Here is a 12,123-nt window from a genome sequence, read left to right as displayed (position 1 = left end):
GAAGATGGTTAGGAATATACAAAACAAGCACCAAACAAGGTAAAATTTGTAAAATCTGGCATCCAATCAAAAATTACCAGGCATGCATAGATGCAGGGAAACATTCAGAAAAGAATAAAACTGGGTGGCTCAGTTGGTTAAGCCTTTGCCCTGGGCTCAGGTTATGATGGCAGGGTCCTGGGATGGAGCCCCAGGTTGGGCTTCCTGCTCAGCGGGGAGTATGCTTCTCCCTCTGCCCCCTCTTGTTGCTTGTGCTCCCTCTGAAATAAAATCTTAAAAGAATAAAAGTGAACTTAAACAACAAAGATGACAGAATTAGCAAAGATTAAAACAGTTGTTAGAACTGTATCCCACATGTTCAAGAATGAGTTTAGTAAGGCTGCAAAAGATAAATATGCAAAAATCAATTTTATTTCAATATATTAGTATGAACATTCAGAAACTGAAACGTAATAAATACCATTTACAACAAAAGAAAAATATGAAACCATGAAATCTAACAAAAGATGTGCTAGACTTGTATATGGAAAAACTATGTTTTGTAGCACAAAACATGAACAAAATGTAATGTACACATGTAATACAAAACATAGATGAGAGAAATTAAAGAATTTTTCATGGGTCAGAATACTCATTAAGGTATCAATTCTTCCCAACGTGATCTACAGATTCAAAACGATTACAGTCAAAACCCCAGAAGGATTTGTTTTGGTAGTAACTGCCAAGCTAGTTCTAAAATTCAGGTGGAAATTCAAAAGACCTAGAAAAGTCAAAACAAGCTGAAAAAGAACAAAGTTGGAGGGCTAACACTGCCTGATCTCACAATGTATTATAAAGCCACAGCAATAAAAAGAGTGTATTACAGGCATAAAGATAGACAAATAGATCAATGGAACAGTACAAAGAACCCAGAAATAAAGCCACACACACAGATAGACAACTGGTATTAGACAAGCTACAAAGGCCGTGTACCTCTGGCAGTAGAGAAAGAATAATCTTTTCAACAAATGGTGCTAAGGCAACCAAAATCAAAAATCCCTTACATCACATACTAAGCTACCTCAAAATGGATCATAGACCTAACTGTAAAGCCTAAGATTATAAAACTTCTAGAAGAAAATATGGGAGAAAACTTTTGTGATCTTGGATTAAGGAGAGATTTCTTAGGTATCACACCAAAAGTATGATCTGTAAAAGAACAAGCAGACAAACTGGACTTTTATTAAAATGAACAACTTCTGTTCTCCAAAAGACACCCTTAAGAGGATGAAAATGGACTGAGAGAACATATGTGCAATGTAAATTATCTGTTAAGAATTATATCCAGAACTCTCACAGTCAATAAGAAAACACAACAAGGCAAATGGCTTTAAGCATACTTCACAAAAAAGAGATGGCAAATAAGCACATGAAAAAGATACTCATCACCACTGGTCTTAAGGGAAACGCACATTAAAAAAATACAATATAATATCACATACCTATTAGAATCGTTAAAATTAAAGACACTGACTATGCCAAATGCAGACAAGGATGTGGACATATACACTCCTGCTGGGAATGTAAAATGGTACAACCACTTTTAAAAAATTGGGATTTCCTTAAAAAGTTAAAACACATCACTCCTAGGGAATAATCAAAGTAAATAAAAGCATAAGTCCATACAAAAACGTATATGTTAATGTTCACACAAGGTTTGTAATAGCTAAAAACTGGATACAATCCAAGTAATGGATAAACAAATTGTAGTAAATCCACAAAATGGAATACTACTCAGCAATTAAAAGGAATGAACTATTGATACTCAATAAAATGAATGAATCTCAAAATATATAAGCAGCTTAAAAAGCCAGACCAAAAAAGTACGTTTTATGATTTCCTAGATATAAAAGTCTAAGAAATGCAAACACTCCTACAGTGCCAGAAAGTAGATCAGTGGTGGTCTGTGGAAGTGGGGAGGGGAAGGGGAAATTAAAAAGGAGCACAAGGACATTTTTAGAGATGTGCATCATGTTCATGATTTTGATTCTGGGGATAGTTTCACATGTGTATACACATATCAAAACTTAACTGTACATTTTAAATATGTGCAGTTTATTGATGTCAACTATATCAAAACAAAGGTGTTAATATGTTTTTAAAAACTCACCTAATGGGACGCCTGGGTGGCTCAGCGGTTAAGCTTCAGCCTTCAGCCCAGGGTGTGATCCTGGGGTCCCAGGATCAAGTCCTACATCAGGCTCCTTGCATGGAGCCTGCTCTCTATGGGTCGCTCATGAATAAATAAATAAATAAATCTTAAATAATAAAATAAATAAATAAAATCTTTAAGAAAAAAAAAACATCCAACTTGGTTAAATCATGACAGAATTAGCAAAGATTAAAACAGTTGGTGAATGTATAAACAGAGAATATTAGCAAGCTTATTAGAATATGGTCCAGTACCAGCAACATCAGTATAGTTTTCTAAATTTAACCACATTCAGATGCCTTGAGTATATAAAATGTTCAGAAACACAAATTTGTTTTTTCCTTGATTTTACCACTGTGTTTATGAATAAATACTGTTAAAACAATGTCCCCGGTAACAGAGACAGAAAGAAAACAACTTTGCTTATAGGTGACAAGATACTCAATGAACTATGTAAGAAACCTGAACATTCCTAGTTACTATTAAGAAACACTTGTGCTCAGTATATACTTCTAGTCAGTGTCCAACAATGCGTTAAGACACAATTCAGATTTTTAAATGCAGTTTAGAAATACTAGATTTACCTTCAAACACCATCAATATCAAAAATAACTAAACTAATGGAATATAAATATATCTGGGAAAAACAAATGTAAGTTAACTGGTTAAAAAAAAAAAAAACAACCCACATACAAGGAATGCCTCATTCTCTAATGACCATGGCTATCTTTTTAATTTTTTTCTTCAAGTTTTTATTGAAATTCCAGTTAATAGTAATATTAGTTTCAGGTGTAGAATGTAGTGACACTCACTTACATACAAATGCCACATGCTCATCACAAGTGCCCTCCTTAATCCCCATCACCTGTATAACCCCTCCCTCTTCCCAACTACCCCATCCCAGCAACCCTGAGTTTATTCTCTATCATTGAGTCTGTTTGACCATGGAGATATTTAAAGGAGATAGAACAGATATTATAAAACTTCCAAGTGAACATTTTAAGTTACCATTTACAAGTGTTTGCTTGAAAGGTGAGGCACTGACTAGTAAACCACTGCATCAATATTATTACATTTAATATTAATAACCCTATAAGACATTATCATCCCCATTTTATAGATAAAAAATTGAGGCTGAGATCATTTTGCCCACAGCTATATGTTCATTTACACTAAAATGAAAATGCTTTTGACAACTCTAGATTTATAGCACAGAGTTATTTTATGGGATCATAAGCTTGTTAATAAGCTATGTATTTTCTAAATACTCACTTAAGCAAATTTGGGGACTTAACCTACACAGGCAAATTGGTCCTTCAAACTCAATGATGACATATCAGCCTTAATATTTCCCATCCAATTTTACTGGCTTTATGCATGGTAAGAACACACTCAAATATTGAAGATATTTTCCTAAATTCACATGCACTTCTCTCCTAACAAGAGGACAATTTTCTTAACTTTGACAGCCACTACACAGAGTTAAAAACAAACTTAGAAAAATTACACATTTGCTTCTAAATGTTGTTTTCTGACATGTTTACAACCTGCAGTTGGAACTCTGTAAAAGGAGATTTGATGAAATCTCATACATTGTAAATAATCCAAAACCTGGTATTACCTGTTTAAGAAATGGACCTGAAGTCAGACAGATTTCAATTTTGATAATGCCTCTTGCCATTAAGCAGCTGAAAAGGCCTGTCGGGCAGCTAACACTAGAGTGAATTCACAAGTTGTACTTACTGCCACATTTGCGGCATACATTTCCTAAGTTTGTTTTTGAATAGGCACACTCCAGTAATAAACAAAATCTGCACCAGAAAAGTTGTGCATCAGCTATGAAAAGGTAAGTGCTTTCTTTCCTTTTTTTTTTTTTTTTTGCATACATAGAGTGCTTAGCAGACAAAAGAACACCCAGCAACATCCATCTTACCTCTCCCCCACAGCCCTCAACCTGGTGCAAAATGAAGTGTTTTCCTGGCAACCCAGGAGTTAGAACTTCTATCTCCTACAGAAACAGAGTAAATGGTGGCTAGCGTCAGGACCTTTTACACCAAAGGTGAAAGCATCTCCAAGCTGCTCTGGGAATCTACGCATTTATATGGTTGTCACGACAAAATACTTTTGATTTCCAAAAAAGCCAGCATACACATATCTTTAGAATACAACATATTTTTACCCACAGCAACTGGTGGCAGGCTTCGCTTTACTCCACAGTCAAAAGATTACCTTCAGGTGAATTTCAAAACATCCCACAAAAAGCAGTAATTTGGTATCACGCCAACACAGTCCAACATATCACATCTCAAACACCATCTTCTGTCTGGCAAGGCCATCGTCCATCTCCAGGGCCACACCAGCCACCACACCCTTCTCCACTTTTATCTGCCCAGCCTTTTGCACAGTTACTTCCCGAGGCTTCTGATTACAAACACACTTGCTTGCTACCTGACCTTGCCTGCAGACTTCTACTTAGCAGTTATGATCCTTGAGATCCTTTGTGCAAGGGAATGGTGGTAACACTGGAGTAGTTAACTTCTCTCCTGCTTTTTCAAAAGCTCATCAAGGAAGCCTCCCACGACAAGGAGTTTGAAAATCAGACTCACATTTTAAGTGGCAACCATCCTAAGAAATAAATTACATATGACTTAAGACATACCTGCTCATGCACACTCTCAAATCACTCAAAAGTTTGACATGATACTCTTGCTATATTTATAACAAAGTGATCCTCTTCATCCCCCCCTTTTTTAAAGTTTGGAGGAGAAAAAAAAAAGACACCTAGGGAAACCGAAATTTATTTCTCAACCCGCTAATGGATCATGACCAGTTTGAAAAATAATGTTCTGTAACACAAAAGAGTGATTACTTTGACATGATACTAGAGGCATCAGCAAATAGGCGTGAGGCTTTCCTACCCTCCTCTAAAACCTCACCTTCTCCCTGCCCAGTCCTAGAGATACCACAATGGAGAATGAGTTCTTGCAACACCACAGGTCAGGGATGGGACAGAGAACCAATTTTGGAGGAATAAGGTTTCACGGAAGTGCCTTTTCAGGAGTAGAAAGGAAAGTGGGGCTCCCCTCCCCTTAACCATCTGTTACACTTCACAATCTCAATTCTTCAAGACCCTTGCATCAAGGCTGCCTATTTCCAACTGGACTGTCAACACTTGCCAGCAGGAACTTTCCTCTTCTTGAAAATCCTACACCCCACCCCAACATGTGGCTGAAATAGAACTTAAAGTAATGAGAAACTTTTTTTTTTTTTTAAATCTAATATAACTTTTCTACTTCATCCTCTTCAAAGTACGTGGATTTAGAGGGAAAAGAAGCAAAAGGAAGTGAGGGAGAGAAAAAAAAATCGGGGCTGGGGGACAGAGGATAGATCATTAAATGAACATACACGATGTCAGGTGCTGTGAAACAAGGAACTTTAGAATAAAACTGTAGAATTACCAAAGTAGGACAAACCCCTTCTAGTAGAAGTGTGAGTTACTATTATGCCTTTCTCAGGTAAAACAGCACAATTATTTCAACTGTAAAAATAATTATTTTCCAATCTTAGAAATAAACTGAAGTTTTGGGAGGACAGTGATTCTGCATTGATGTAGCAGCACCCTGACACGTGGGTCAAGCATTAAGAACAGGGACTTGGGGTGCCTGCGCTTGGCCCAGGGCATGATCCTGGAGTCCAGGGATAGTGTCCCACATCAAGCTCCCTGCGTGGAGCTTGCTTCTCCCTCTCCCTGTGTCTCTGCCTCTCTCTGTGTCTCTCATGAATAAATAAAATCTTTAAAAAAAAAAAAAAACACGGACTAAAAGATAAATTTACACCTGAGCAAGCCATGGAAGGCAAATGGTAAAAACAGATGCATGCTTTTCGAAAAAGCATTTAATGATCTGAATTGTATCTGTATAAGACTTGAAGGGAGAAGCACAGAAAGCTTTGGCAGAAGAAAACTCCATCTAAAAGGGGGCAAGTCTTTCCAGATCCTTCCAACAAACATCGGTTCAACATACTGAAAATGCAAAGACATTTCAGCTCTAGGCAGAACACACGTGGAAGCACCGATAGGTCAGGGTTAGACGTCGGATCCAGGATCCAGGCCACGGGGAGCCAACTAACATCTCAAATGCGAAGCTTCCAAGAGTTCCCTTTTAGAGTTTTGTTTTGTTTTTCCCTTTCCCCTCTTTTAGAATTTAACAGGACCAGGAAGTTTCTTCCCTTTTTGGGGGAAAACTGAGCCGTCATTCGTGTCCCATGCCTATAAAGTGGTGATGGGGTGTGTGTGGGGGGGGGGGGGGGGGGAGTGCGAGGGCGAGGAGGGGTGGGTGAAGAGGGTGCGAGGGAGCGGAGGGGAAGCAGCTGGAGGTCCAGAAAGTAACCTGCCCGAGGTGGGGCTGAAGACCGGACTCCCAGCAGCAACGGCCCTCCCGGGACCAGTGGGTCCAACTGGGTCCTTTTCTCACTGATGGCACCAGACGCCAGGTCGCGAGATCCCAGCCTGGAAACTCCGGAGGCACCAGGTGTCACACTTGCTCACGATCGCGCCCTCCCAGCGCCTAACCCATTGGCTGAACCAAGGGGGAAACCCTAAGAATGAATGACTGGGAGGGAGGGAGGGTTCGGGCCGGGCCCGGCTCCGGAGGGCCCCCGCCGGGCGGGGACCCCGGGGCGCACCGCAGGACGCGCACCGCCGAACAAAGGAGGCGCGGGGTGGCCTGACAGGGGCGCCCGGCGGGGGCGGAGGCCGCGGGCGCTCACCTCGTCGCCCCACTTGAGCACGTCCTTGTGCCGGTCCTTGACGGCGTGGTAGATGTGCAGGAACTGGAGGATCCCGTGCCGCCGCACGTGGTCGGCGTGGCGCTTGGTCTCCTCCCAGCTCAGCGGCGAGCCTTGGGACAGCAGCCCCATGGCTGCCCCCTCCTCCTCCTCCTCCTCCTCCTCCTCCTCCTCCTCGGGGTGGACGGCGGCCGCTCGCTCAGGGTGCGGGGCGCGAGCCGGCCCCTCGGCTGCCCGCAGAGGACCGCGGCGGCGGCGGCAGCGGCTGCTCCGCCCCGCGGGGGCGCCCTTGGGTCGCGGCCGGCCGAGGGAGGGTCCGCTCCGCTCCGCTCCCCTGCGCGGGGTCCCCGCCGCCCAGGTGACCGACTCGGGGGTGGCGCACGCCGCGCGGACACAGAGGCACAGGACGGGAGGGCAGGCTGCGCGGCTCTCGGCCCCGCGGCCTCGCCCCTCGCCCCCCGCCCGCTCCGGCTCCGGCTCCGGCTCCGAGGCGGCGGCGGCGGAGGACCCCGCAGCCGCGCTGCCGCAGCGGCTCTCGCTTCTCTTTACCGGTGTCGTGCACTGGCTTCTTCCTACTTGTGACCAAGACCTGCGCCGCCACCGAGCATGCCCAGTCCTCCTATCTGCTCGCTCGCGGGTCCAGGGTGCGATCCGTCGCTCCGGGTTTTATAGACTACGGGCGGGGGCGGGGCAAGAAGGCGGTGCAGGAGAGGGGGCGTGGCCGAGCGCTCTAGGCAGGCCTCGGAGGAGGCGTGCGCAGGCGTGGTCGGGGCGGAGTCAGGGGGCGGAGCTCTCCGAGGGCGCGGGGTGGAAAAGTGAGGTCTGGCAGCCTGTAAGCAAACGGGAGATAATGTAAAAACCTGTTTTCTCTGATCCAAAGAGATAAACTTTGGGTTGGGGAAGAAACTCGGTTATTTGAATTAGTGAACAACTCACTATATTCGTTTTGGGGTGAGCAAAGGCCTCTCACACAGGTGAGAGCAGCCCAGTATGGTAATGACTCCATCGCTTGGGGGTCAGGTGAAACACCTGTTCAACTCTAGTTTCCACTGTTTACGGACTGTGAGATCTCGGGCAAATTATTTCCATACCTGTGTAAAATTAATTCTATCTTTTATGGATTTTGTAACACTGTACAATGCGGACATGCATAGAGTCAGCAGCCGATAAATTACTTGGTTATTAAGAGGAATCAATTTGTCTACAGGTTTTATGTATATTCAATGTGTATATATCACAAGTATTTGTGTATTCTTTGTGTGTGTGTATTCTTTATTTATGACATGTATTCCTGGGATGGCCCAGGTACCATCATTACAACAGAAGGGACTTTGTCAACATCTCCAGATGGATTTTTTTTTTTTTGAAGGAATCATCTCCAAAGTATATCCCTCATCCAAACCTAATATTCATTATGTGACTAAAATGGTGTTCATGTGAGCTTACCAAGGAGTAGAAAATATTAGGTACAACTGGGGATGACCCTATGCTGGTAAAAAAGAGAAGGGAGGAGGTACCTCACCCCAAAAACTCTGTGTTGTTAGAGTAGTGATGTGTCAAGGAGGGAAAAAGTGACAGCAACTAGACCACGCGTGCACTGAGGCCAGAAAATGTGTATTTATTGTGCCCACTTCCATCAACTACAAAGTCAACATTTAGTAAGCGCTCATTAACTGCTGAATAGATATATGATAGTGGGAGTCTCTTAATACCCCATCATAGTGGATGTGCCCCTCAGGCACTGGGGACATGGATACCCAAGGTCTGGCTGTAATTTCCGCAGTGGAACGTGTGTATGTGTGTGGGGTGTGGATGGGGACATGGGACTGTGGGAGTGTTTGAAGCTAAGAGGATGTTTCAGTCCCCAGCACACAGCAAGAATAAAAACCAAGCCTCATTCTAATTTGTTCCCGGCTGACTCAGCAACCTCAGCTCCTGCACCTACTATTCCTTGTACCCTCTGCACCAACATCACCAGGCTTGTTTGGTCCCAACTTTCCACTGTTTTGTTTTGTTTTGTCTTGCTTTTTTGTGGTGAGAATTCTCCACCTGACACATTCCTGTTTATCCGTCTAGTCCCAGCTATTCCCCTGTTTAATTTGGTTGCATTTGTACATGCCTCTATTTCTACATTACAGTAGGATCATTTAAAAAATATCAAAAAAAAATATCACCATGGTACTGACTTCCTGTGGGATAGAGATGATTTATGCGTTTTGTATCTTTTTTTTTTTTTTAAAGAAAAGTGCGTGTATAAATCTTAGCTTCTTATGGAAAACGGAGTGTGGGGAGCTAGACTGGCAGTGTTGCTCATGTTTCACATGCAGGTGAGGCATCTAAAAGATCATTTTTTATTCTCAAAATCTCACTTTTGCATAGGCCTGCATTGTTCAACCCAATAGCCATCAATCACATGTGGCTACTGAGTATTCGAAACATGGCTAATTTGACTGTAAAACCGAATTTTAGTTTTATTTTAATCCACTTAAATATAAATTTCAAATTTGATATTCCATTTCCTTTACTGGAAAACTTTTACATAAATTTGGAGCAGGTCGGGAATGTGAATTTACTTTTTTTGTCTTAGTTTTATGAAATGGAAATACAGACCAAGTATTTCCAATGAAAATTTAGTGACCTAGGAGATGTAGTGTGAAGATAGTACACATACTAGATGCAAAGACAATACAAAAATAAAAATGTAAACATTTCATTAATCTTATATTGATCACATGGGGCTGTAACAGTATTTTGGGTGCATTAAGATGCAGGATAGTGCTTAAATTAATTCACCTGTTTCTTTTTAGTTTTTAAAGGTGGTTAATGGGAAAACTTAGGATCTCTGTGGCTCGTATTCCACTTAATTGAAACACAGCAGGTGTAGACATTTACATTGTGCAAAGAACACACCTTCTCCTACACCTGCTGGATTTCCTCACAATACCCGAAGCTGGTCTCTTGGGAGAGTATCAGTTTCCTTCTAAGGAAGAATACAGGGACAAGGGTGGTTCAGTAAGAGACTAAGTTCAAGTCTAGCCAAAGCTCTACGTGGTACTGAATGCTGAGAGCCAACGCTGTAATTTGAGTCAGTCAGCCCCAGGTTCTGGTTGACACAAAGCGGGGCCTCTCCTACCCGAATTCTGAACCAGCACCCGAGAGCCCCTGGGCTCTGTTCAATCTCCAATTGGGTGCAGCTTGGTGGCACTGGCAGTTATGCCTTCACCAATTGCTGTTGCAAGGGGAGGACGGGGAACCCACCACAGATCAACAGAAGTCATATTCAGCAACAATCAATCCCCTTTATTTGGCTGTGGGTTTTTGTTTTTGTTTTTTTAGGTTTACGTCTCATTCGGTACTTCTACGAGTAGGTTTTCAGGGACTAGCTCTGGACAGCTGTTTTAGGGCTTTAATGATGGCTAAAGGGAAAAGGCGCCCAGAGACTGCAGAATCAGCTCTTCTCCAAGCCTTGCCCAAAGGCGGATTCCTGCTCACATCTTCCGCGGAAAAAAACCGGGACTCGGTCGGCCCGAACCAACCACAGCCAGGGGCGATCCTGCCAGCGCTTCCCCGCCTCCTACCCGGGGGCAGCCTCAAGCCCCGCCCCCGCGACCGCCCGGAAAACCCGGACCGCGGAGTCCGGAGGCTGGCGACCCGGCGCCACCGCGGGGCCGAGCTGAGCATGCTCCGAGAGCCGCTCAGTCGCGGGAGGAAGCGGCGCGGGCCGCGGGCGCTGCACGCCGCGTCGTTGTTGTGATACAGCCTCTGCCACGTGACTGCGCCGGGCCCGCCTCCAGGCGCGCGGTGCCGCCTCCCCGTGACTCAGCATTTTGTGCCGGTTCCGTGCTAGAGGTCAGTGCCGGGGATGCTGCTGGGGGCAAAGTCCCGGCCCTCCACTCTTGGCACCTTCCCCCGCCGCCGCCCGCCTCCTGCTCAGTGTTGCAGCAGCCATTTCAGACTCGAGGGTTTTCAGGCCTCTCCGCAAGGAGGAAAAGATACATTTCCCTGTGGTCACGCCGCTTCCAGTCTTCCCTGAGTCAGCAGCTCCGCGGAGATCCCGGAGCTGGCCTCCCAGAGATGGAAGGAGGAGCAGAGGGGCTGTGCCTAAGGGCCTCTGAGGGAGATATTTTGCAGGTGCAGGCCCCTTGTGGTCTCCTGCCCCATTCCTTACCGTTGTGTTTGGCTTGAGCATCCCCCTAGGTGCTCTCTTGGGGGGCGGGGGGGCGGAGCGGGCGGGTCTCAATAATTCACTCTTCAGGTTGCACCTGCTTTATGCCAAGCACTTTGTTCTAGAATCCATAGAACAATCCTGGTCGTTGCCACGTTTTATAGATAGGGCAACTAAGATCCAATAATAGTAAATAACAAGTAGAGGCTACCCAGGGATCTGAACTCCCGTGCACTTTTTTTTTTTTTTTTAAGATTTATTTATTCACAGAGAGGTAGAGACATAGGCAGAGGGGGAAGCCTGATGCGAGATTTGATCCCCAGGACACCGAGAACCCAGAGATCACCACCTGAGCCGAAGGCGGATGCTCAACCACTGAGCCTCCCAGGTGCCCCTCCTGATGCACCTCTCTACCAGACCTCACAGCCTGGGTTAAGCTGAGGGCCTCCCTCTGGGGGTTCTTCCTTGCTCTTGATACTGCCTCCACTGAGCCCTCCTCTCCTTTGACACCTCCTTTCCCCCAAAAGACCTCTGTTTAGACAATGAGGTGTTTCAGATTTTCTTGCTTTGTATTTTAATTAATTGGTAGAAACAGCTGTTTCTTAAGTGTACACGGTACAAAATACAAAAGATGCATAAAGGATTTTTTCCCCTACATTGCATTAAACTTGGAATTTGATTTGACTACATTGAAGAAGTACCCCCAGGGCTTTATCACAGAAGCATAGTACCCAAAGACTAGTCTTCACCATAGCTCGGGATAACCTGCCCAATCTAAGCTGTGTTCTTTATCATCAGGGACACTTGTTCAAATGAAGTTTTCCTTCCAACCTAAACATTCTCTGATGTCACTACTACTAAATTCGTTGAAAAGTGCAAATCTTCTTGTAGTATGTAATATTTCTAACACATGTTGCTGAGATGTGCAATTGTCATTCCAAGTTAACAAAACACAGAACATCTGTCAACTTGGTTTTTAGTG

General features: G+C 44.2%; 1 protein-coding gene across 1 annotated transcript in view; it reads right to left on the bottom strand.

Moving 5' to 3' along the window:
* Positions 1 to 7,611, bottom strand: part of GCLC (glutamate-cysteine ligase catalytic subunit) — a 47,871-nt gene extending 40,260 nt beyond the window's left edge. Inside the window, exon 1 of the mRNA XM_041743687.1 lies at positions 6,959 to 7,611. Coding sequence (XP_041599621.1) covers positions 6,959 to 7,108 — 150 coding nt within the window. The 5' untranslated portion in view covers positions 7,109 to 7,611. The remainder of the gene's footprint in view (positions 1 to 6,958) is intronic.
* Positions 7,612 to 12,123: the final 4,512 nt, after the last annotated feature.

This window comes from Vulpes lagopus, chromosome 1 (genome assembly GCF_018345385.1).
Source record: "Vulpes lagopus strain Blue_001 chromosome 1, ASM1834538v1, whole genome shotgun sequence".
NCBI classification, from domain to species: Eukaryota; Metazoa; Chordata; class Mammalia; order Carnivora; family Canidae; genus Vulpes; species Vulpes lagopus.
Note: the sequence above shows the minus strand (reverse complement) of the source record. Positions and strands in the feature narration are given on the sequence as shown.